This window comes from Furipterus horrens, unplaced genomic scaffold (genome assembly GCF_987537825.1).
Source record: "Furipterus horrens unplaced genomic scaffold, mFurHor1.1.pri manual_scaffold_1, whole genome shotgun sequence".
Lineage (NCBI taxonomy): Eukaryota > Metazoa > Chordata > Mammalia > Chiroptera > Furipteridae > Furipterus > Furipterus horrens.
Window position 1 is genome coordinate 34,184,462 of NW_028327171.1, and position 26,675 is coordinate 34,211,136.

General features: G+C 38.9%; 1 protein-coding gene across 7 annotated transcripts in view; it reads right to left on the minus strand.

The window, feature by feature from the left end:
• TNIK (TRAF2 and NCK interacting kinase) overlaps window positions 1–26,675 on the minus strand; it is a 342,270-nt gene that overhangs the window by 138,241 nt on the left and 177,354 nt on the right. For all 7 annotated transcript variants that reach the window (XM_090273875.1, XM_090273868.1, XM_090273843.1 and 4 more), the window contains exon 3: window positions 8,473–8,529. In XM_090273875.1, coding sequence (XP_090130001.1) covers window positions 8,473–8,529 — 57 coding nt within the window. The remainder of the gene's footprint in view (window positions 1–8,472; window positions 8,530–26,675) is intronic.

Genomic DNA, 26,675 nt, shown 5'->3' on the forward strand with positions numbered 1-26,675 from the left:
TTATAAAGTGTAATACAAATAAACATTATGATTAATTTTCTCAACCAAAAAATAAATGACAAGGGTAGGATGGCAGGAATGTAACTTGAATTTTAGGTTTAAATTGCACTGTTTCCAAAAACAATTATGGAACTCTGTGGGTCATGGTTATGTAGCTCTAAAATAGAACCTTGGCCTTGATCTTACATAATATTGTAACCACACAATTTATCAGGCCTTCAGGGCTGCTACTTCTCCAGATTCCTAGTCCAGGGTAAGGATGGCAGTAAATTATTTATGAAATTGAAAGGGAGGCACTTACTATGATTACAAGAACCCATTTAACTATTCAACAAGTAACCCACCCTCTCACAATATGGCTCTTTGAAAGAGATTGGTTATGATGTTTTCAAAAATGACAAACACAACAACTGAAGCTAGAATTAGATTGCAAAGTTATAAGGGAAGGATATCTTCTATTTTATAAATGAATTATTCTTATGTCTTAAGAATTAGGCGCGAGGATCAAGTTAATGACCATTGGGTAATAATGAAAAACAAAACAATGTTACCAAACTGTTGCAAATTCAAAGAGAGTCTTTTCATAAGCCAAGTCTAGTGCTGTAGGAAGAACCATTACTTCAAGCAGAAGCCTTTAAAATCTGGTCCAAGCTGATTCAGGCATGGCATTAAAACTTTTCAAAAATGTCATATATTTTCACCTATAAATGGGAATAAGAATACCTTTCTAAGTCACCTCTCAGGGCTTAGAAATGATTAAATGCTTATTTAATCAAAGTTTTATTATCAACATAAAGAAGTTGTTTTTTTCTCAAGATCATTCTATTTATTGCTTAGTATTTGTGATTACTGACCAAAAAATGGCCATATTATTTAGCAGCCTCCCCCTTGAACAGGTGAAGTCCATTTCGTCTCCTTGCCATTGGGGCTGGCTGTGTTACTTGCTTTGGCTAATGGAATGTTAGCAAATTGATGGAGCAAGGCTTGAAAAGTAGTGTGTATTGGAGTGGACCTCTCTAATTGCTTGCAGGGGGCCACGTGAGAATCCAGGACTGGCCTCCTGGAGGATAACAAACCATATGAAGAGAGGGTGATTTTCAAATGCAAAGAAATGGATGAGTCCAGGTGCTGCTTTTGAGCTACTAACTAACTATGAAGATGATATGATAATCATGACTGTGGTGACAAAATATAGCAAAAGCCAAACTTCTGTGATACTCCCTATGTACTAGAGGCTATGTGTGTATTATCTTAATTAATACTCAAAATAGCTCTATGAAGTAGATCTGTTTAATGATCCTATTTTACAAATGAGGAAAATGAGTCAGAATGTTCATTCATATTTTAAATGTTAAAGCTAAGATAGAAAGCCAGATTTGTCTCACTCCAAAGCCAGTGGTCTTAATTCTATACTGAAAACTCCCAGACAGAAAAAGGGTCATTACCCATGGTGATAAAAGCAAAGCACTAATCATGAAAGAAGAGGTTAGCAACATCTTAATCCAGGGCTGAAGAGAAACCTGTCTTTGGTCCTCCAATTACAGAAACTTCTCTGCATACGATAATAAGATTTGCTTATGAATGATGTCAGGGGGTAATGAAGGGATTTTAAGTTGCATATTTATTACACAGGGGAACACATTATAAGCACCTATAATATGCTAGGATTTAAAGATGGAATGAATAAGACAGCTTGCCTAAAATTTAGTTGTTCTTAATCCATGGAATGGGAATAAAACCATGTATGTAATTCTTATAATAATCCAAGGGACTGGTCAGTTTGAATGTCAGAAGGAAATAGAAGGTGTATAGCCTCATAAATGCCACTCCCTTCTAGATATGTGGACACTGGCAACAGCCCCTGTTGCTCCTGCTCACCTGTCCTGCTTTCTGTAGCAGTTGCCAGCATTAGGCAGGCATTTGTGCTAACCTGACTATCATCCTCACCTTCATTGTTGACTAAATGTGACAAAAATAGAAGACAATTTTTTGTTAAAGAATCATTGACTATTGGAATTTAAAGGGATTATTAACATTTTCTAGAATGTGATGTGTTTTAAATTATAATAATTTGAATACATTTAATAATTCTTCCAATAAAAATTCAAGATGCCAATAAATAGCATTAACAAAAACTAGACTTTTTAAATCAATAAATACTTATTTTTATAAATTTGATTATGTAATAAGTTTGATCTAGTTATAATCAATGACAACAAGCAGGCTGTTTTAATGAATACAAAACTAGAATTTTTGAATGAAATTTAAAATCATGCATCAGCCTCAATATTATTAATTTTTGGTTTTGTTTTGGTTCTGAAGGATAGAGAAAATTTACATTTCCTAAGATAAGTAATTGCAAATGGCAACAATTCCTTTTTTATTTTTTGGTAACAATTACTTTCAAAGAGCATGCTTTGAAATCTTTATACTAAAATGACATTCTCCATTTGAAAGGAGTAACCTAACAGTATAAATTGAGAAGTTGCCATTTTCCAGTGCCTTGAAAATTGGTATGTAACACACAGTTTGACGTTTGTTTTTAAACCACAGTTTATTAAGTGTTAAAATATACATATTATATTGTAAATGAGAATTAAGCATGTGTGGATGCCCTAAAATTATCACAAGGTGAGGTTATGCACCTGAGAACTATATTTTTACAGATCTAAGGAACCAGACCCAATGTAGGTCAATGAACTGCCTAAACGCACATCTCTTCTTTGCAGCAGCATTGCTAGAGCTCATGACTTTACCATGACATTCTGCATGCAGCCCCTGGATTTGCTGTATACTATTCATTCAACAAATATTTAAGTGCCTGCTATATCCCAGGCACAATGCTAAATGTGAACAATACAATAATAATACAGCAATGGATCTAACAGATTCAAGCTCTGCCACAATGAAATTTAGTATAGTCTAGTGGGAAACACAGGTGGAAATCAAAGAACGATAGAGACGCATGCAAAATTACTAACACAAGAGGGATGGGTAGCTGATCTAATTGGGGGGTGGGGGTGGGCATAGGGGAGACAGCACAGAGAAATCCAAGTTTGAGCTGAATTCTAAGGTCCTTGAGGGAGTTACCCCAATGGGAAGAAAGAAAAAGTGTGATGTGGTGTGACTGAGGAGGGAACCACTTTTTTGGCAGAAAAACAGTGATTACCAAGGCCCTGTAGTTGGAGAGGGTGCAGTACGTTATCTTCTATGGGAACCAGTGCCATGGACAGAAAGATGAAAAACGTCTGCAAGAGAAACCATAAGAACAATATGCACTGGACATTGTGTTCTACATAGTGTTATCAAATGCTTTGTAAGAAACTATATTTACTTTGCGCACTAACTTTATAAGGGAAGTGATACTATCCACATTGACACATGTGGCAGAAGGAACATGTCTAGGGAAAGAGGGCCATGAAGTGTCAAAACTAGCATATACTCAGATAAGAGTGACGACTACATTGCTCTTCTTAACCATTAGGCTAACCCGCTCTCTCTTACATGGAGCGGGTGCCCTTAGAGAAGCGGGTAACACAGGTCTGATGTGCATCTTCCTCACACCCAAGCCTGCACTAATGTATGACCCCCAAGAAAACCATGACCTAATAAAAAGACCTAGGGCTCAAGTCACCCAGAAGCAAATATGTTTTAGCCCTAGCAGTACTGTCATTCATTTGGGTACCATCGACTATAAATAAGGTGACTTAGATCTTTAATTCTTGTGGCCTGTTATCTGAATCTCAGGACCACGCTCTGGTGCTGCTCCCCAACCTCTCATTGTTGTTTCAGGGCTATAGGCTGTGGGGAGGGCGGGCACACTCTCACTGGCTGGATGTGAATTTGAGCCTTTTGCCATTTACTGTCTGTGGGGCTTGGACAAGTCACTTATTAAGTCTCTTGGTGTTTTCAATTCCTCATTTGTAAAATGGATGTAATAGCAGAATTCCCTTAATGGGAGTTGTTTTGAGGATTGAGTTAATATATGTTGCATTAATTACTAAGAACAGTGCTTGGCACATAATAAACCTTCAATCAATGTTATCAGTTTTTATTTTGACCATGGCTGTTCTTGTTGTTATTATTACATTTAATATTATGTGCTATGCTAATAATCACTCCACTGCTTCCATTTGGGAGGAAGTAACTAAATGTGCCTACAGCAGTGTGTCCCCCTGACTCTTCCAAACAACTGAAGACAGGTAGATTTTTTTCTCTTTTTTTTCTAATTTTAGCAAACATTCACTGAGTTTGTTTACTACAGGCAAAACACTCTACCAGAGGCTATGGGGAGAAGGCCACTTCCTTATTCTTAAAAGAGAGATGCAGAATGATCATAGCTTTACCTATGGAAATTCAGTAAATAAGACAGAAATAGAAATGCAGTGAAGCAGGGCTTAAAATGGATCCTTCTAGAAGGCAAATCCGACGATGTTACTTTGCTATTCAACTTTTGGCCCCATACTGATTGGCTCCAGCAGCAGCTTGGAGGAAGGGACCAGGAATGGCTTCCAAAGCCTTGTAAAAAAACAAACAAACAAAAAAATAAAACCAAAACCAAAAAAACCCCAAAAAACACCACTCCCTTTACATCTCTCCTACATATTGAATTTTTACCTAAAACTATATGATCAAAGTTTCAATTTGGAAAATCAAGACTGTGAAAACCTTGTAAAGTCTTTGCCTCAACATTCAATTCCTTCACAACCTGGCCCTAACTTGTCCAGATTCGTCTTGTGTCACTCTGTCCTCAGCACTTTTTAATCCTTAAACTATGTAGTAGTTTCCAGGACATGTTCCATGTTCTCTCAACCTCCATGCCTTGGTACGGGCCCTTTCCTTGGCTAGGAATACCCTGGTCTGACTGTCCTCTTAGGCTTAATTACTAACCCTCCAGGTCCAGCTGGGAAGGAATCCCCAGAAAGCAACAAAATACAGAAATTTGCATAATTATTTCAGAAAATAAAAGAACTTCAAAGACCTAGACTGAGTTCAAGCCCTAATTCTGAAGCAAGTATTAGCAAATCTGGAAGTGTCTCAGATCTAAAACCAGAAGGACACAAGAATTATATTCTGTTCCCTCCATGGCTATTTTCTATTAAAAAAAAAGAAAGAAAAAAGAACTGGTATAGAATAAAAACAATAATTAAAAAATTGATTTCAAGCTATGGCTTTATCAATTTCATTACAATAAACTATAGTAACTTTGCAGTAAATCACTGCAAACAATTAACAAAGATGACCTTTGAGAATTCATCTCAGTTTTTAACAGAGCAGCAATAACGAGCACAATTATAGTAACTGGTAAGATGCTTCTGCAACATTCCATAATACACAAAAGACAACATGGCAAAATGAAATAGATTGTTTTCTGAGGACACCACATGAGTTTCACAAAGGAAATCTTATGTTGACTGTCATGCGTAAGGGGGTGACACAAAAGTCATTTGATGCTGTATCAGATACCATGGGAAAAAAGAAAACCATTTCCTGATGTGTATCCATGTTTGTCTTTGTTAAGGGTCAGTGGTTACATAATGGTCAATGATGTGCCTAAATCAGGGAAACTATCAAGCCCTTTCAGCAGGGGTTCCCCAAGAGAATTAAGCAAAAATACTATAAAGAATCCATTGTATGCAATGGATTGACTCTCCTATGCATTGAAAACGGCATTAGTTTTGTACCATCCTGGGAAGAATTGATTAAATAGTCTCTCTAATCATTTTCTTGTAGGGCTTAGTTGCCTTGTGAAACCCAGTTTAGAAAGGCTAACTAACATTTTTTAAGCTGCAAAAACAAACTCTGGGATAAATAGCTGTATAAATATTTTGATCCCAAGCAAAGTGGTCTAGTAAATGTAAGTGGTTCATCAAGCATTTTAAAGTCTCCCAACTAGAAGCAGAAACTAGAAAAGCAATGTGCAGTGCTCCCAAGTCATACTCTGTGCATCAGTATACAACTTGGTGCACACCTGTACCCTGAGATTAATGATGGCAGTGGAACTCAACTGTAGTTCCACAGAACCACACAATAAAACTTCATAGCACAAACGTCTTGGACTCCATCCACAACCAATAGCTGTTAAACTGCCAAGGGCATTGCATTATGTGGAATTTCTATTCACTGCAAGGAAAATACAGTGCTGGACTTCAGCAGAATAAGAAAATAAATTTTAATTTGTTCTGTGGTGGGATCTTTGTAAAAGGTTTACACATTTACAATGTGGTTTATATGTAGAGCTAATACTATCTGATCTTGATTTTTGTGTCAGACCCTGCTAATTAACCATACCAGTACCATTCTCTCTTTACTCCCAGTAGAATCCAGATTTTTAACTGTACACATTGGTAGAATGAAAGACTACATTTCCCAGCTTCTCTGAACTAAGTAGAAATTTGTGTATAAGTAGAAAAGATTTCACTGGAAGGGATTCTCTACTGTATCCTTCAGCAATCACACCTTCCCTTTTCTTTTACCTGCCAAAGAACGTGATCAATGGAAATCTGACAACCATCTTCAACCATGCACTAGAATGATGGAGCAGAGAGACAAACAGACCCTTCTACTTCACGACATTGTTGCCTCACATCCCTGGGCTCCTGATTCTAGACTCCTTTAACATGACATAGCAAGACACCTCCACCATGCATAAGCCTCTCTTTCCTTGAGTCTTCTGTTTCAAGTGGCAGAAACTAAACCTAATTAATATAATCTATGTGCAGTTTCTTATTCAGCAAAGGCCAGATGAATTAAGAAACTAATTGGGATCAAATATTTGAACTTGGCTTGCAACCTCTGAAATTTAAATAATGTACTTAGGACAAATAAAAGGAAGTACTACTTTAAGTGCCCTGGCTGGTTTAGCTCAGTGGATTGAGCGTCGGCCTGCGAGCTAAGTGTCGCTGGTTCGATCTTCCAGTCAGGGTACATCAGAGAAGGAAAACTCTGACTCCAAAAAACCTCCGCTGCCTTGCGGCATACCTCTTCTGGGGAAAGGCTAAGGGAGTAAACCCCGACAGAAAATCCGGAGCCGGAGTCCCTAAGGCGGTTTGACGTTGTAGTCAACACCGGCAACTCCTGCGGCGCACCTGAAGCCAAGCTGTATCGACTCCGTCTTTCCCTTGGATCCTTCAGCTGCGAAGAGAGGGGGGGTCTGCTGCATGGGCAACAGCAGACCCTCCATATCACCCTGCCCAGGCTCTGTAGCTTCAGCTCCACTGGAGAGGACACTCCAGCGTCATCGCAAGATGTCAATTCAACACGGGAGGAGACAGATGCCGTGTCACTCCCGTGTCGGACTGCACAGCCATTCTCGGCGGTGCAGATAGACACTTAAGAAGCTACACCATCGTCTCTCGAGACGGACAGCTGCCGACGACTACTTTAAGTGCTAATAAACATAGGGAAACATTTTTTTATTGGTTAAAATGTATATAATTTAAAGAGGAATTCAGATTAATAATAAAAGAAATAAGTAAAATGTTGGGTATAAATGAAAATTAGTATTATGGTAGATAGCATACCAATATAATATATACTATCAAAGGTAACAAACTGGGCCAGAAAAAGGTATAAATTGAAGTCAGGCATGCAGACATATGTGCCTTTTTAAATCTGTATTGTATATAGGTTCTTGATACCTTTGTTTGACCAATTCATTCTATGTCTATTTACATTAAATAATCCACTTCTGGGAACAATGGAAGACTTTGGTCTTTTAGCTTTTATGTAAAACAGACAGACATCTTAGAAAAATTCCCAGGACAATAGAAAATTATTAACATGCTTTTGATGCCCAGTGAGTCCTTTCAAGTCTGATTTTTGCTCTGTACTCTTGAAAAGGCATTAACATATTTTAAACAGATTCAGCAAAAAGGATTGAAAGCATAAGATTGTATTTCAAATAAAGTCTGTTCCTTAGATTGCTTTTGATCATCCAGGCAGAAATTTTGTTTCAGTGTTGCTCTAAATCATAATAAGAATTTGTGGTGATTGTGATTATTTGCTCAGTAATATTTTGTGGAGGAAAATAGTTATTCTAAATATCCCAGTAGGACTTTATAGCTGCCCAAACTCTTGTCTATGCAAGTGTTAGGTGGACCTTTGGGAAAAATGTTAAGAGCCATCTCTTCTGTGTAATCTCAGTATTATTCTTTTAATACCTTCAAATCCTTGTTCTGTCTTCATATGCAAATGTCCTCCACTGTGTTTATGTAAATTATCAGCACACATTATTTATTCTTCACTCTAAATACATAAGGTATTGTGTAAGTATCTAATTTAATTAGAGTGGTTTACCCATAGTCTTCTTGATCAGCTGTTGAATACTCTTACTTCTTTATGTTAAGCATAAGTGGGGAAAGATCTTAGATGTTTAAAAATATTCTATTTCTGAAAAATCATTTTTTTCTATCACTAATTTTTCTACTACAAATGTATAGCTATTGAGAAGGCAAGATAAAGATACATTACCCCTGTGACATCCATAACCTTAATGGCTGCAAGCTGGCCTGTTTTGACATGACGACCCTGTGTGAAAAAAAAATAAAGACTTTAGTTCTAATGTACAATATTATCATTCATTTCCAACTCTGAAGAACAATATTACCTAGATTAATGTTACAGAATGCAAATGGGGAAGACAGACAGAGACACACACACACACACACACATAGATCTGAAATGCTTTGAAGATCAATTTCTATTCAGTGTTTATTTTGTAAAACATTTCCATCACTTTGTCTTTTGGGCTTATTTTCAGAGTGGTTGTCAAGTTAAATAAAAAAGGCAATGTTTAATAATTTGGTTCTACCTTCTCTCCAAAGTGTTAGACCAGAGCTAGTGTGAGAGGTGGATTTATGTGGAAGGGGAGCTAGACCTGACTGGAGGGGAAACAAGTATTTCCTCAAGATGCGAAGAAACTTTTAGTTTCCTTGATGATTAAAATATCTTGTAACAGCTCAATTGGTTGTCTATGTTTTTGTTTTAGTAACTGCTATAATGTCATTGAAGGTAACAATGGAAAAGAAAATAACCCACTTCTCCATTTTAAATTTCATTTCCAAGCCGAAGTAACAGTTCTCAATGGGTCTCACTGAGTAATATGCCTCTGGGATGGCAGCTTCAGCTTACATGAGATTCTAGAGATGAAACAATTAGCAAGCCTCAGCTAAGTCCCAGGCAAAGGCATCCCCAGTGCTCTGCACAGGAAAGCTGCTGAGCTGTCAACCTTTGATTGGGGAGGGCCAAAAAGGAGGCAGCCCAGCTGGGGTTGCTTTTACATCAGTGGAGAATGTCAAATCAATTAGGACCCAGATTGAGGCAGACTTTGGGGAACTGGTCAGGAGTTAGCTGACCTAAAAGATCACAAGAAACCTGAGGCACGATGCTTAGAGAAGCAACTTCATAAAACCACAGATAAACAGCATAGGAAGAGCCCCTCAGGTGCTTAATCCAATACCCTTATTTTAGAGGTGATGCTAAATCTGATAGCTAGGAGGACCCTTTCTCCTCTGTCCCACTTCTGCCATCCAGATCCTGAATTAGAAATTCTTATCACTAAAATGTAAAAATAATTTTCAAATGAACTTTCTTTTCTTATTTTACCTAAGTTGAGTTAAACATTGAAACATTCATCTCTACTTCACATAAGATTTTGTTAATTTACTTTTGGATTCAAGGGCAAGGCAACAAAGAAGGATATTATTATTATAGGACAGTTTTGAAGTGAAAATTTAATATTACTCCTAATTTAAGTTACTTCCACTTATAAGAGAAACGAAAAATATAAACCCAGACGCCATCTCAGTTTAGGTCTAAAACACATATTCAAATAAAGACTAACAATTAAATTCTGGGGGGAGGGGTAATTTTTAAAGGGAGACAAAGAGTTAAATACTTTTTCTTACAAAAATTCGAAAAAAAATCCTGTCAGATTGCAGTTGCTGAGTCATTTCTTAATATAATAATATTTTCTTCTACTGAAGTAACCAACAATAGCAAAAATAACAGACTAAATCTAGAAAAACAAAACTGAAATTCCAGTAGGACCCTGAGCCTTATGTCCATCATAGCCTCAAGAATGAAAAGCTCATCCACAAGAGGCTGCAGGGTCACTAGAGCTGGTGGGCGCAGTCCAGCCTGGTCCTCTGACACACTTACAAACTTCTTTTTCTCTTCTACCTCGTATTTGAGGTCAAGAACTGTGCTGATTCTTGCTCCATACAGACTAACTCAACATCAAGGTGAAATCTAAATCACTCAAGGACATAATGCTCTACCTCTTTACCCTCTCCCTAAAATTAATTCAAGAGAAAAACAATGATTTTGTTTGAAATAGCCATGTAAGCCTCTGCTTTGTTATTGCTGTTATTTTCTCAGGAACAGCAAGATGGCTTTAGAGTTGCCAGCCTGAGGCCAGCCCGGGAGAAAGAGTACTTTCATTTCTAGGTCACTAAAATAGATTTGTTTCCAGCAGAGCACACCAGCGAACGGAGTTGTGGAAAATGCAGACACTCCATCCACCATCTCCTTCCCCTGCCCAAGGACTCACACACAGGTAGAGTGTTTAAGCTCTTCGTGCTTAGCTTAGATTAGATCTGGCCTTTACTGAGGAAGATTTCTTCAATTTCCTAACGTTGCAAGTGATGGTCCTGCCTTTGTGCTTCCACAGCATTACACTAACACCATGGATCATATCCAAAACTCTGATTTTCAAAATGTGTATAACAAGAACCCTGAAAATAAACTCAAATAGAAAAAAAATCACTATATAGAATATGTCGCAGTGGCAGCTGTCGTGTCATGAATCAAATGTTACAGTTACATCTATCTATTTATTATCCATCCATCCATCCACTGTAACTGATGCTGTGGTATACCACCCAGATTTAATATACAGAAGTACCCTAGAGCTGTCAGCCAAGGCCTTTCTGGTAATTGTACTCTGCTAAAAGAGCACTGCCCAAGGTCATGCTCCCCCCTAAAAATAACAGAACCCAATGACAGGAATATAAAGACCCAGACCTCTTGCCTTAAAGTAGGACTGACTGACCACTCGGAGGGATGGCTGAGGTCTTTGTTGAGACTGCATTGCAGCTAAACTATTTCCTCTGCATAATTCTACTTTCTTCACAGGTGTAGATCCTAAGAGCACTCCCCATTAAAATTCTTACATATAAATCTCAAAATCAGGATATGTTTCCAGGGGAACCTACCTCAGACAGTTGATTCTAGGAATGGTCCAAAGAAACAGGCTCTCAGAGAAGCTGTCAATGAGACCCTTATCACTGGTGACAGGTGGCTTACTGATTGCCCCTGGCATATACACTGTAGCAGTGTCACTGCCAAATGTTCACTAGTGGGGAACAGGAGTAGGATACAGGTGTCAGGGCACACACTGGCGACTCCAATATTTCAGACTTTTAAGAGGTCCAGAAGACATAGTAATTTAAAAAGACAGAATCATATGGCTTTTGCTGAAAGTCACTGTTGTACTGGAGAAAGACAATGAAAAGCTAAAGCTGATTAATGATCAACTGAAGGCAATGTGTGCAAATTATAAGGCGGATGAGGTTAAATCCTGAGATCTCTGTTTTCAAACAATATGGGAACCTAACTTCTGAAGGCTCAGCGTGTTCAGGGGGACAGGGTTTTTAGCTTTTAAGTGCTTAAAACTTGGAAGTCTTCATTCCAAGTTTCAGAGTCTCATTACTTCCCAGTCAGGGTGAAGTTGAGGATAAAACCTTTTCTTCTACCCTGATAATTAATCCTGGGTCTGGTCCTCAGCTTTTTCTACCCTCTGACTGCAGGAGATACAAGTCCTTTTATATGCTACCCAATACTTTTGTTAAATAAACAACAGCAGCAGTCAAGCCTGAGAAAGTCATGCTGAGTTCAGACTTCTCAGGAATGAGGGTCTGGGTCATCCCAACAAGTCTGCCATATAGACTAGCAAAGACGATAACCAACACCAAGAGTGAAATGAGCAGTAGAGGAGGGAGATAATGAGCATCGACTGCAACCATTGGACATCATGTAATGGTGAGGGCTTATAACTTTGCCTAGGGAAAGAGATCAGCGAGAGAATCCTAGAAAATCTATTTCCAGAACTTATCGTGCAAAGCGAGGGGATGCAAGCAACACAAGAGACAGTCTGTAGTATACACTGTGGTGTGCTCCTTGATCCCCCCTTCAATGATGAGGCTCTCTGAATCTGTCTCCAGGAAGTTACCATAGCCAAACACAGAAGCTAGACTCAGCATGCTTTCTGCCTAAAGTAACACCCTTTACCTGGAGGCAGCAGGCATTCAATGACTAGTTGATGGAGGAATATAAAAGACTACATCCCTTATATCAGAGTGGAATAACTCTGAAGGGCCATACCAGCTCCAGAGATCCTTTCACGGGGTTTTCCTGAGGCGTGTGTAACTGCATTCAACACCTTCTGCTGCCCAAATCTGTCCTCACTCTTTCACAGGTGTTGGTACTGAGCACTCTCCCCAAACGACTCCTACAAGCAAATCTGTCCTCAGAATCTGTTTCGTAGGGAACTCAAAGGCTCTATTAATCTATCTATTTACCTACCTACCTATTAGTATGTGTACTCTTGATATTAATGTAAAATAATATATTTCTTACTGAATCTGGGGTAAAAGTTTTAAGAAAAGCTCTGACTTAAACAATGAGTAAACCAGTTCAAGCATTGCGAAGTACACTCAAGATAAAAAGAACACCATGTTCAAAGGGCCCATTGTGTAGTTTTTAGAGCATCTGAGTGACTGAAAGCAGACCAGTACAGCTGGAGTAGAGAGCAAGTGTCTAGCAAGTCCATGCAGGACCTCACAGGCCACTTTGAGGAGGTCTTTATCTAAGATTAATGGGCAGACACTGAAAAGTTTGAGGTCAGGGTGTAGAATGCTAAACTTCGCATTTTGAAAAGATCATCCTAGAGGCAAGGTCGAGAATAGAGGAAAGCAGAAAGATGATGGAAAAATAAAGATTATAATGCAATTTAGTAAGTCATTTGGGAGGTGATGGTGACATGGATTAGGATAAATGTTACAAAGAAGGTAAGCAGTAGATAGAGCCAAAAAGACATATTTAGGAGGTCAATTCAACATGATTTGGGAGTGAATCAGATGTATATTTACCCCATGCTTCCCACAGTGCTTGACATGGCAGGGATTCATTAAATATTTGCTAGATGATGAATTGAATGAAGTATTGAGATTTGAGGCTTTATTCAGGTTTTTGGTCAATACTATCCATATGTCTATACCAGTTTCTCCCATTCCCCACACCCTGCCCACATTTCTATCCAGCCACAAAGTGTATTTCAGCAGATGGGGTGGGATAGTAAGCAAGAATTACAATTATTTCACCCAGTATAAGTGGGAAGATGAATTTAGTAGATGCAGTTCCTTTAAACTCTACAGAGTCTAATTTGCCTTTCCACAGATCAAAGAGAAAGTAAAAATTGGTTTTCGCTTTCCTGCTGAACTACAGTGATGAGAAGTGAAGGTGAACTATGCTTTTGCACTCACGGTTAAGATAATGCTACCTTTCTTTCTTACAACTTGTTTTGAGGCAAAGAGGTAGACCAGACAACTCTATGAAAAGACTCCAAAAATCTGTATAATCAAAGAACAAGGATGTTCATAGACTATATTTGGCACAATTTCTATTCCGAGGGTTTCCCAGGTTAAATGAGGCCTCTATGTTTCACTCTATTTGCCACTCATCAGTAGCTTTTTAAAAAAAAAAATCCTCCAATCCACATAGGCAGAGCTGTGACCCAGATGTCAGTGCTCCCAGACTGTGGCAAAGATGAAGTAAGGAACCGGTACAGGACAATTCCCAGGCAACAGCTCTCTGTCGCAACACCACTTACTGTGAATTCCTCTGCTTGGCACCTCTGAGAGCAGAAAATGGATTGCTTTCAAGATCATTCAGAGCCGGCCCAACTGAGAACTGAGGCTGCCTCACAGACACTGGGCGGGGAAGAAAAGACTGCGCCTCATTTTTTTTGTTTTTTTTGTTAGGAACTAGGATTCCTCCATCTCCATGGCTGCCCATTTGGCTCAGTTTATAAATCAAAATGGATGATAAAAGGAAAAAAAATCAAATAGTCACAATTTTTAGCAGACAAGAGTTAATGTATGCAGATTCCATGGCAAGGAGCCTGAAGCCTGTGCCCAGGAAAGGCATGCACAGATGAAGTGACAGCAGTGATGAGGCAGACAGGCTGTGGGGTGACGAGAGCTCAGAAAAGTAGCAGAACCAGTCTCGGCCATGGCCTTCCGCCAAGAACACATTTCCCAGGAACCTTCTCCCTCAACCCCTAAATGAGGAAAAAACCGAAGATCTTACTAGCACTCGTTTAATTTATCACAGGATAACCACAACCGTTCATGGTTTTCCTTTTTTACATTAGATTCTGGAAGGACTAAACCCCCTAGATGTGGAGCTTCACAGGATGCATAAGTACATCCAGCCAACTCCTCAGCCTCCCCCAATATTCCACCCCTCCCCACCCAGCACAACAGCCTCCCCTGCCCCCTGAGCTGGGCAGCACCTAGGGATTGAGATGGTATTTAAAAGCTATGGTCCTCGGCCCTGGCTGGTGTGGCTTAATGGATTGAGCGCCGCCCTGTGAACCAAAGCATTGCTGGTTAGATTCCTAGTCAGAACAGAGAATTGAAAGGTTGCTGGTTTGACTCGGTTGCAGGCCAGGTTCCTGGTTGGGGGTGTGCAAGAGGCAACCACACATTGATGTTTCTCTCTCTCTTTCTTTCTCCCTTCTTTCCCCTCTCTCTAAAAATAAATTTAAAAAAATATTTTTAAAAAAGTAGCCAGTCTTTAAAAAAAAAAAAAATAATAATAATAAAAGCTATGGTCCTCGACCCCAGTCCAGGATGAAGTTTATACTCAACCTTGGTAAAAGGAGAAAAAAAATCACTACATATGGAGAATTTTTTCAGAAAGTCAGAGGTATCTGATTTAGGCTTGCTTCTTTGGTTTTTTTTTTTTTTTGTGTGTGTGTGTGTGTGTGTGTGTATGTGTGTTAAAATGTCCATTAATTAAACGCTCTTAATTTTTAAAAAGTAGAAGTAAACCACTTTTATGCTGCTTTCCAATGGTTGTTTTTGTTTTCTACTGGGCTGGCAGGGTGGGGTTTTAGTACCCCAGGTACAAGAGTTTTAGGATATATGGGTAGAGAAGTCAGTAATCCTCTTGAGATACAAAGATGTTCTGGACGCAGTCCATCAAATGTTGAATGTAACAATGCATGCCTTTAATAGCTTACAACAGTCTGCGGGAACTATACTGAAACCAACTTCTCTCTTCTCTGAGTTCCCTTAGTTCCTGGTGCCTTTGGACCCTCAGCGCACCAGGCACAGGGCTTCTCAGCGCCAGAACCAAAAGCTCCCCCAACGCAGGGAGTCTAATCCTCTGCGACTGCCTAGAACAGCAAGCATCTTGCAAAGTGTAGGTGCTAAATCTCACTGGGAAACATGAAGCTCCTAGGCCTAGTGGACCTTGTAAGTTGCCTCCAGTCAACAGTGATACAGAAAGCTCCAGTGACCCATCACAGGCTTCACGTGGGAGAAACTTGATAGAATTTGCAGAAATACCTACAAGTGGCAGAAAGCTTTTCTCTGAAGAAAAAAAATAAAAGGTTATAAGAATGGTTCCCAGTTTCATAACTGGAGGAGGAAGCTACATGGTCTGATGTGTTTTGCTCAAGAAGGCTTTGTTTGGGGTTTGTTTTCCAAGTGTTAGCTAACACTTTGGCCCATGGGAGTGAGCCCTGGGGCCTTGAGCAGACATTAGGATTCTGCATTTCGGAACCTCCCCGTTTACCTGAGAGGAAGATAAGACAAGGGAAAAGCAAGTCCCAGATGCTGCCCTGCTGTATATATTCCTCCATCTCTGTTTCCCCTTTTCCTGAGAGAATAGTCGGCCCAGGCAGGACAGAACCAACTATTCCTGGGGAACCGCAGCTCATTTTTCTAGACTTCGAATCAATAGTTCTCTCTCTAAGGCCTATTTTATGAGGCAACTGTCTTCCCCTCAGGACCTCTGGCAGACCCTTGGCTCACTCCATCCCACCTCCCAACAGCAGATTAAGAAGATATATGATTTCTCTCCAGGCCTTGCACAGGTTCATCAGTTACAGCCTGGCCCTGGCCCTGGTGGTCCCGAGACTGATAAGCATGTGATCGGGAGTGGCCGGGGCTGGTTTTCCACCAGGAGGTGCCATAGGCATGGGGGGTAGCGGTGTGGGAGGTGCAAAGATAAATAATAATAGTGAAAAGACCAGTGCTGCGTTTCATTTAACCAATTTATGGCTTCAATAGGAAGCCAGTCCACCAACAGCAACATCCAGGTCACTTAAGAACGTTTGTGGCAGCCGCAAGGGCTGGTCTGGAAGCTCAGAGCTGTGCGGGAAGAGAAAGGATGGCAGCAGTGTCCTGAGAAAAACAAAGGGAAAGGACCACAGTGTTCGTTCTCAGTTACCACTCTTGGAGTGGCAGGAACACAAATAGGGACTCATCTGACTCTTTATCAGGGCTGTTGATGAATAAAAACCTCTCCCACGGTGTCCTCAAACCTCCAGAAGTTTTAATTAAAACAAAAGAAATGTCAGCAGGAGAAGCACTGGAATATAATTAGGGCCCACTAAATCTAAAGCAATAAGAAGGGGGAAAGACTAGTAATGAAAGGGAAGCTTTCATGTTCTTACTGAATCCCTGCTCTGTTACCGACACAAAAATCAATTTCAATAGGCTTTAGTTGTATCTGAGCAGGAACAGAGGCGACAATGAAATTTAGTGGGCAATTTACTGGAGTCATAATGATTCCCATGAAAAAAGGGTACAATGAGCACTTTAACCAAATGCCTCCTCTGTAAGAATGTGTGTGCCTGTGTGTAGATACATAGCTGTAGATGTAGATATAGCAACAGATATACATATACTACATATGGATGTAGATGTATATATATTTAGGGGGGATGGAATTTTAAACAGTTATATATGTTTTATCTTTAAAGAATGTAGTTAAACCCTCTATCTCACATCCTTAAAAGGGAAATTTTGGCCCTACCCCAAGGAGATATTTGGGGATATTTGGAGATATTTGTTGAACGTCACAATTATCTGCTACTGATGTCTGGCAGGTAGAAGCCAGAGATACTATAAAACCTTCTACAATGCACAGGATACTTCCTTCCCCTAACAAGGAATTACTGGACCCAAAATGTCACTGAGGCCAAGATTGACAAGCCCTGCTTTAAAAGGATGTGACATTTAATGGGTGCTCCCTGAATGTTGGATTCTATTAAATGTCATATTCTTCACAGACACGAAGGTAACACAGATCAAAAAGATAAGGCCTTGCCCTTACGGTTTTCCCATGAGGAGTGTGAGAGAAATGGAGGTGACATTGTTCTTTTTTTGCTTAGCAGCACTTACAAATGAGGGGCATATTTCTAAAATTCCAACACCGATGGCCTTTTAGAACATGGGTAAGAACCAACAGTCCATAAGACCACTTAACAACTGAGACCACCTTCCAACTTGCTTTTTTGTATGTGTAAAGGCCAATTCCAAGATCATCACTGTCTCTCAATTAAGCATCATTCTCTAAATTAAAAAAAAGAAAACTGAGGAGGTAGTATGAGAATTAAATAGAATTTGGTTTATGATATTTGACACCAGCTATCATTTTTGTTAATTACATTAATTTTGGAAAGATATCTTATTTTCCTTTCTCAACCATTTTTAGGTCTCCACAACACTTCATAGTGTGTATGTACATCCGTGTGTGTGTGTGTATGTGTGTGTGTAGTTTCCCTCTTCGCAAAGTTTAGTTGTGATATTTAACTATTGGCAGCTCGATTCAGGAATACATTGTTTTGTTTAATTAAAATATAAGTCATGATAAAACTTATAAGATAAAGGTCAATTACATAGGAATAAAGGTATTTCTCTTTATCCAACATAAGTTCTTCAAATGAAGGGATATAGATTCTTTCCATTGCTGTTTCCCAAGAATTAAGGAAAGCAGAATGCAATTTATGTTTTGAAAAAAGTAAGATGAGCAACACTATATTAGTGACAACCATTCACCGCCTTTTAGGTCCTTGAGGATTAAAGAACTCAAGTTTCTTGAAGGTGGTCAAAAACAGCATCCAGACATGGATCCTCGACAGCGCATGAGCGGAATGATGATGGTGCAGCAGCAGTTCCACCTGCAAGAGCAGGAGACCCAGCTCTCCACAGAGGCTGCGACTCTAATCCCCACAGAAGTGCTCTGTGTCAGCACAGGCTACATCAGCAATCATGCTTTCCAAGCGAAGGCCTGGAAGTCCTTCTTTGGGTAGGAGGGTGAGAGGACAAAAAGGGCAATTGAAAACTGAAAGCTGTATTACAAATGTAGGCCAGCTCTTACATATTCATTATCTTTCAGCATGGTGGCCAGTACGGACTACGGCAATATGTCAGCTAGTGGCTGGGTGTTAAGTGCTCAAGTGCCTCTCGGAAACAGAAAACCTCCCCCTGCCCCAGCAATAATGCTGAGACCACTTTTGTCTGAAATCTTGGGGGGAAGGAAGGGGGAGAAATATGATGATACCCTGAGGGGGTGGGGAACAAGAGCTCTTTTAAGTAAATATTTCATAGCCCGAGCTCTGGGCAGGCCAGACAAGGTGGGTAGCTGACTAGTTAGCAAATGCATGGACTTGCAGCTAAATTTAGCTGCAATCCAACTGTGCCCAGTCAGGTAGCTTTCTGTCAAGGAGGGCAAGGTTTCCCTGACTCAGGTGAAATTCTTCACTCCCACCATATTTTCCTGCCATGCCTCCGGCTTGGACTCATTGATTAGGGATTGTGAGAAGAGCAAAGAGAGCACCTTGCTGACTTTTCTGACAATCTTTTCTTCTCAAGCAGGGGTTTGCCCTTATCTAGGAGAGAATCACCCATCTGAGCTGGAGCTTCTCAGGTCCTATAGGGAAGTGCAGAAGTTCCTGGGAACTTTGGGGGAGGTGTGAGATGCCCTTGTGTGACTTCCTGGGTCTAGCATTACTTTTGGTCTGTGGTATCCTTATCTGTAACACAGGTATAAAATAACAAGGATTAAATTTATATAGATAGATACATATATCTATCTCTATCTCTACCTCTATCTCCCTATCTATCTATATATATTTCTTTGGTATAGTGGCTGAGTAAATGATGATGCTACTGAAGTAATTTTAGTGTTACTGTGAGGTTCTATTTCTGAACTCATCTTCTGCTACTCCAGCCCCCATTACTGACTACCCTCCAGGTCCTGAACCTTTCTCCTTGTTCTCCAATATACATTTACACTGCTCTCTCTCCACTTGGCTGGCTCACTTGCTCCTCTCAGATCTTGACTCAAATGTCATTTTCTACAAGAGTCCTTTCCTGGCCCACCTTATCTGAAATTTCAACTCCACCCTAACTCTGACTATCCTCCTTTCCTGCTTAACTGTGTCATGTAACACATTACAGAATCTATTTATTTATCACGTATCCTGACATCTCTTGCTCCAGAATGGAGATGGCCCAAGGGCAGGTACTTCCCCTCATCTTGTTCAGTCCTCAGTGTGCAGTAGCAGAGCAGTGCCTGTTCTCAATCAATATGTGCTGTGAGAATGAGTGCCCAACTACTTTATGGAAACAGTTTTTCAAGTCCCTCTGTCTCTTCTGTAAAAATCATAGCATCTCTTATTTGAAGGCAAAACAACTGTGATAGAACAAGTACTATCATCAAATGAGGAAACTGGGGCTCAGAGAATCAAGTACTTTTTGCAGGTCATCTTTTCTTTTAAGTTGGCCTTGCATATAAGTAAACCAAGCAAGAACGTACTGTCTCCCCCTTTTTAAATTCTATTTAAAATCTCTCTAAATCTTAAAAGGTAAAGAATACAGATATAATAAATACCTGACAATCAGAGTATATTTTAGGTAAGAAGATCTGTGTAACTACATATCATTATTTTTATGTCATTATTTTATTTTTTTTACAGTTGACACTCAATATTATCTTATATTAGTTTCAGGTAGGTATACAGCATGGTGGTTAGACACTCATGTTTTATTTAGATATTAGTCACATGGACTGACAAGCGTTATAATACAGAGTATTGAAAAGCTGCTGCTAACAACAGGCAATAGATCAACCTCACAGGTAGCAATTAAGGATGAGGCTGTGCTTTTTGCACCAAAGAGAACATTTGATAACCTTTCCTTGACACAAATGTGGGAAGATAGAGCTGGCATCTTTGCCTAAACCTTATAGACCTCAATTGGCTAATGTCACCTGCACAAAAGAATGAAGAATTGCATTTCCTTTCTCTTCTTCCTCGATTTCAGCTGTGGAATAGGTGTCAGCATATGACTGAAGACTCAATATCAAGTCTAATTTAAACCTTGCTGCCAGGAGCTGATTTGTAAAACCCTGGGCCATAGGTACTTGCCTACTATCCACAAATCAGTATGTCTACATTTCTTTTGCATTTAGCTCAGCAATCTTGCCTTTGCAACTAATGATTTATTTCATTGGTGGCTTCTGTCTTCAGAAGGGATGGTGAGAAAGTCAAAGTGGTGTTCATTTAAGCAAATAACTGAATGAAAGTTTTTAGTTATTTAAATATACCTTGTGATATCTCAGGAATTCCTGACCAGAAAATCTTAGGTTTAATAAATCATTTAATTAAATTATTATAATTTAATGACAATAGAATGCATTAATTTATTAATCACTGATGGACATTCAATAGTTTATAGATATGAATATTAAAAATACATAAAAACTGTACATATTATGTTTACAAAGCTTAGCTTATACTTTCAAATGCATACTGTATTTCTAACTTGCATTTTTAAATCTTTTAAAATTCTTTGGCAAAGAATACATTTTAGAAAAGAAATTTTGAAGCCATGAAAAATCTTTGGAAAACAGTAAATGCAGAGAAGCTGAAAGAGTAAAAAATACATATATTCTACTCAGAATTTGATTTGTGTTCATTATTTCAGTAAGGCTTTCGGCAAACCTCTTTAACATTTCACATATTTTATAAATAAGGGAAACAGAAATACTTGTTATGCTTGTTTTCCCTCACAGGACAAAAATTCAAACAGGAGCAACCAGCTAGAGTGAATTCCTATGACTCACCTTATTGAGTCAACATTTCATTTGTGTTGTTCATGGTAACTTCCAATACAGCAGACTAACCATGAAAATTTCAGTCAGAGGCTCCCATACTTAAGTACCATCAGTATGATATTTCACTACTAAGCAATGAAAGCTTTCTGAAAAGGCATTGTTACTAGTAATTAAAATAGATTTCATAGCAAGGAAGAATATGGTCAAGTTTTTATAAAGAAAGGTCTTATGAAGATAACCTACTAATTTCACATTCAATGAGCACAATAATTACAATAAGTTATAAAACCCTTCTTACCCTAGTCATATGCCACATAGCTACACAACTCCAACAACCACTCCTATTCTTTTCTATGTAAATGACTTTCCCTGGAATTGAACAACATGGCAGCACTGTTGAATAACCAAGTGGCTGGGTAGCTCAGGTCATTAGATCATGGTCCTGATACATCAAGGTTGCAAGTTCGATCTTAGGTCAGGGCATGAAAAGAATCAACCAATGAATGCATTAATAAGTGGAACAACAAAATCAATGTCTCAGTGTCTCTCTTTCTCTTTCTCTAAAAAATAAATCAAGAAATAAAAAGATTTAAATTCATAGACTACTTACTAAGAATCGATTTTATGCAAAGCACTGTGTCCACTTATGAACGGTCTGAATTATAATAATCTTAATAACTATTAAAATCATTAAAATTTATTTCACTAGTTTAACTGCATTTTAATAAAGTTTACTCTTAAAAGAAGGTTTATAAAAATGTAAGTTTTTCCCGTTTGTTCCATTTTCAGAGGCTTCCTCAAAATTAACCATGACCAACATCAAGTCATGGCATCTCATTTTGGGGAAGACACCGTTGAAAAGAAAATCTCTAATGTATGTAGTTCTTATGAAACACAATAATTATCTTAAAGAAAAGCAGCAAGAAAATAATCTACCTCATTTCATTGAGAGAGGATAATTTTTATTAGATCCCAAATAGTCTTCCCTAGTTCTCTTAATAAGGTCCTTCAAGAACAACTGTACTTCAGGGGAAAAAAAATTGAAGAGGATTGAGATTCCAGAGAGGCTGTATTTTGTTAAAGCCATGATACAATTTTAACTTTGTGCTTAGTACTATACTATTCTTAACAGAGACACTTTTACTCAAATAACCAACATTCTAATACATTCTCAAATATACTCACTTATTTTTTAAAAAGGGACTTTCTGTATTCCAATTTATATTTGCCAGTACAAAATCACTCTCCAGTCCAGTCACATATCATTTCTGCCATAGCTTTAGGTAAATATACTATTAAGAAAAATACCACCTTTTCAACTAGAAATTTAATCTACTGGCCTCTGTGTTAAAAATGTCATATGAAAATAAACATTATGATTGTATTTATTTAATTGACATACCCATATTTAATATACTTAACTTACTAAAAAAATTATTTCAATGGCAATTAGCTAACAACAATTTACTGGTTCTCTATTTATATCATAGGAGCTTGTCTAGATTCCAACGAGACCAGAAACTACTAAGAGATTATGAAAAAGGAGAAAGGTGCATTTAAATACACTAATAATTTATGAACAATTTCTTCCTGGATTGCCAATATTCTCAGATACTCATAAGAAATACAGTTTTAAGCTAAATAATTGGGAAAGGAAGTTGAAATTAAAGGGCACAGTAATTCAAATCTGTTGAATTTCTACCTCTATTGTGTATAAAGAAGGCAGTTAGTTGTGTTGGAATCTGGGTCCTTAAAACAAAGATTATACTCTTCAACACTTCATTTAGATCAAGATGAATTTAATACAAACTCCACACCTAAATCAAAGTTAGAGAAGTTACTGAAACCTGTGAAGGTGATTGGTAAACAAAAACTACTGAGGAAAGGTGTCAACACATTTATAATATCACAACTTAAGGAACAGGCAGGGGTAAAAAATGACAGACATTAACTATATGAATGTCACTAAGACAACTGATCACCTTGTCATATTAAAAATAAGAGCAACATTATATCAAACCATAATTTAAAAATTATAATTTTTAATAGAGTTATGAAGGTAATTAAAGGGTCAGAGATACCTAGGAAGGTTGGGACATCTTTTCAAGATACTTTTCAAAAATAAAATTAGATCCTAATAATTTTGTTAGATGAAAGTGTTATAATACTCCATAAAGGAAGAAGAGGAGATGAGATGAGATTTTTTAAATCTGGGTAGTAATTTTTACAGTTTACATATTTATTTACTATAGATCATCTCATTTACTTCTGATAACTAATACAAATATGAATAAAATGCTATTTTTTCCCCTCATGAAACTTACAGTCATGGCTTTCTTTCACAATAACATTTTTAATATTGTGACTATTTTAATATAAGTGAATGAACCTCAAGTCCTATTGCAAATAGTAAGAAAAAGAACTGGAGGTGGGGAGTAGAAAAGGAGCAGAAGTTAGTGTTTGTGTAGGGCAGGCTTGAAAATATAAAGGAAGCAGAAGCAAGGAAAACTGGATTGTGGACCTTTAGGCAGAAGGCAAAGAGCTGTGTGTAAATGAGACAGAGAGAGAGAGAGACAGAGAGAGAGAGACAGAGACAGAGAGAAAGACAGAGAGAGAGAGAGAAGGGGGGGGGGGGCTGGAAAGAGGAAAGGAAGGAAGAGGTTATTGAAGCCAGGTCAGACTGTTCCACTGTTCTGCCATATTCTGAATATTGGGGACAGAGCTAACCCTGTGCTCTGGGGAATGGAGTTGAGAAATGCATACTAGGCTGCCCTGAGCTGAACTCTCTTAGATGAATATCACCCAAAAATTCTTCCCAAGTCAAATAAAAAGGTACATCTTTGAGACAACAGTGGAAACTAAGATATGACTCAACAACTCCGAGTAATAAATTAGACCCCTGCCGAACACTTGAGTAGAGAACCACTCAAAGAAAATGTGTCTTCACATTCACAATAGGACAGATTCTAATAACTTCAGTAAAAATATAGGGGCTGGGAATAATTAATTGTGTAGCAATCATAGCTGGTAAGTAAAAATTGTTATTATTAATAGAAAATATCTACTAAATACCTACTAAAACAGTCAAACACTTTTAAGGATTTTACATATATTAATTCATCACAACAATCTATAAGGTAGGTATTATTATCCTCATTTTACAGGCATGGAAACTAAGGCACAAAGAGGTTACAGGACTTTCCAAAATATCCATTATTTATAATATGAAGCCCCTTAACTACTACTTAAATTATTTAAGATATGTAGCTTTGATGTTCATTTCACTTACAAGATTTTCTTTATTGCTTCATTTTAATAAATAAAAAATATTTCTTAAGGTTTTCAGGAGTTCACTTGCAACCTTAGTCTTTCTAACAGTAGCTTCTCTCTCTCTCAAGACTTGGATTTTCAGAAACTCTCAGCCTGAGATACTGCTATTATGATGGACAGATGCCCAAACGTTACACAGAATCCAAGATAGAATAGCCAGCTCAGACTGGCTGGGCAAGAATGGAAGTAAAGGCAATATTTTAATTTTGTCCCAAACAATCAAGAGAGAGACAGAGAAGGACATTCGAGGGACTGAGCCTAAAGTAGTGGTCAATGCATGAGGAAAGGCCAAAATTTGTGTATAGCTGTGACATAACATGTATATGGAAAACAGCAAAAAATCAGGTTGGAAAGTAGACAGGATCCCAGTCAAGAAGAGCTTCCCACGTCAGACTAAGACATATGACATCAGAGGGTGTAAGCTGGGAGTCAGAGAATCAGACTGGATTCCAGAAAGGCTACCTGTTTTCCATCTTCCCCAGCTTCCCACCCCTTACCACCCAGCTGTGGGACTGCACTTCATCTACCCTCCACCAAAATGTGCAGACCGGTCAATCAGAATTTGAAACAAAGACTGTAGCAGAGAGGAGAGAATGGATCCAAGGAATAAATTAGAAGTATTATAGAATGAACTTCTATATGGGGTGCTGGAGAATTGAGAAAGAAGAACTAACTCTAGGAAGAAGATGACATGTCTGGTGTGTGCGTCTGGGTGGATAAGGGTTCTATTCATTGAGAAAGAAGACTCAGGGGAAAACATGAAGAGGGGCAGAGGTGACTTCAGTGAGACGTACAAGGTTTTCAATGGCCTGATGCACATCTAGACTGATGTGTCTACTGGGCAGCTCAGTTGAGGGGCTAAGCCTCAGGGGTCTGAGCTGGTCTCATGAAGACAGAAGGATTCACAAAGGATACTAAAAAAAAAAAAAAAAAAAGCAAATGGTGGAGGGAAAGGGAAGTTGTAACATCACTGGAAATTAACGGAGAAAATTTCAGAAAGGAGTTTGAGATGAGTTTCAAAAAGGAAGGTGTGGTCAGAACCAGATGCTACAAGGCCCAAGTGAAATAGGGACCAAAAAGGGCTCCTTCAGTCTGGCAATTACGAGGCCCCTGGGGACAGAAGCAGGGATTATAAGGCAGAGATAGATGCCGGATTGTACAACGGGAAGGGAAAAAAATGGGAGCCGAGCAAATAAAGACAAAGAGAGAAAAAGACTGGCTCCATCTGAAGAGATGGGAACTGATACTGAGATACTGAAAATGTCTGCGTGCTGAGAGGAAAGAGGAAATACAAGGGAAAAGGTGGGCGACACCAGGAACAGGATGAGGAGGGAGTCCACACCCATGGAGGAGGAAGAGCCGTGAACAGAAGGAGGGAAAGTCTTGCACCAAGACAGGATGAAGACAATGTGGGTGAGCATGCATGAACTGGTCGGGGGGAGAGGGCATTGTGGGATTCCTGTCCAGTGGATCCACTTTAAGAGACAGGCAAAAAGGTCACCTGCAGAAAGTAATGTAGTGGGAGGGAAGAGAGGTGAAGTTTTGGAGTCATTTCTCTAAGAAACAGGAGAAGGAACTGAGCAGGGACCTACCGTAGGTTATTAAGTAGGCCTGAGTGTCTCGTGGGGTTGGGCTTTGCTCTTCTCCCTGATTTGTTGTGCAGCCCAAATGCAAAAAAAAAAGCAAACCGCTGAACTGCTCTTAGGTAAGGGGCCAGCAAGTTGGATGTTCTTGGAGAACAAAGGGCAAAGGAGATAGCACACGTTGGCTTAACAGGATTACATTAAGGAATCGTGGGGCCTAAGGCTGGATAAACAGGTTACGAGAGTTTCATGGGGACTGAGAGGCTGCTGAGGAGACCAGAGGGCTTACTCAACATCGGCGAGTGGGCTTACTCAACATCGGCAAGTGGGTGCACGGGGGCTGTGAGGGAATATAAATGAGGAGTATCACAGGCTGTGTTCTGAGACTGGGATGCTACAAATTTAAGATTTTAAAAGCAGAACAGACCCCAGCCATGATAAGTTCATGGAGTGAGTTACAGGGCTGGGTGTCATTATAGGTAATAGTAATATAACTCTATAATTATATCCACACAATCCTGTTTTACTAGCTAACCAAAGATTAGGCGATTTATTCAACGTCACAGC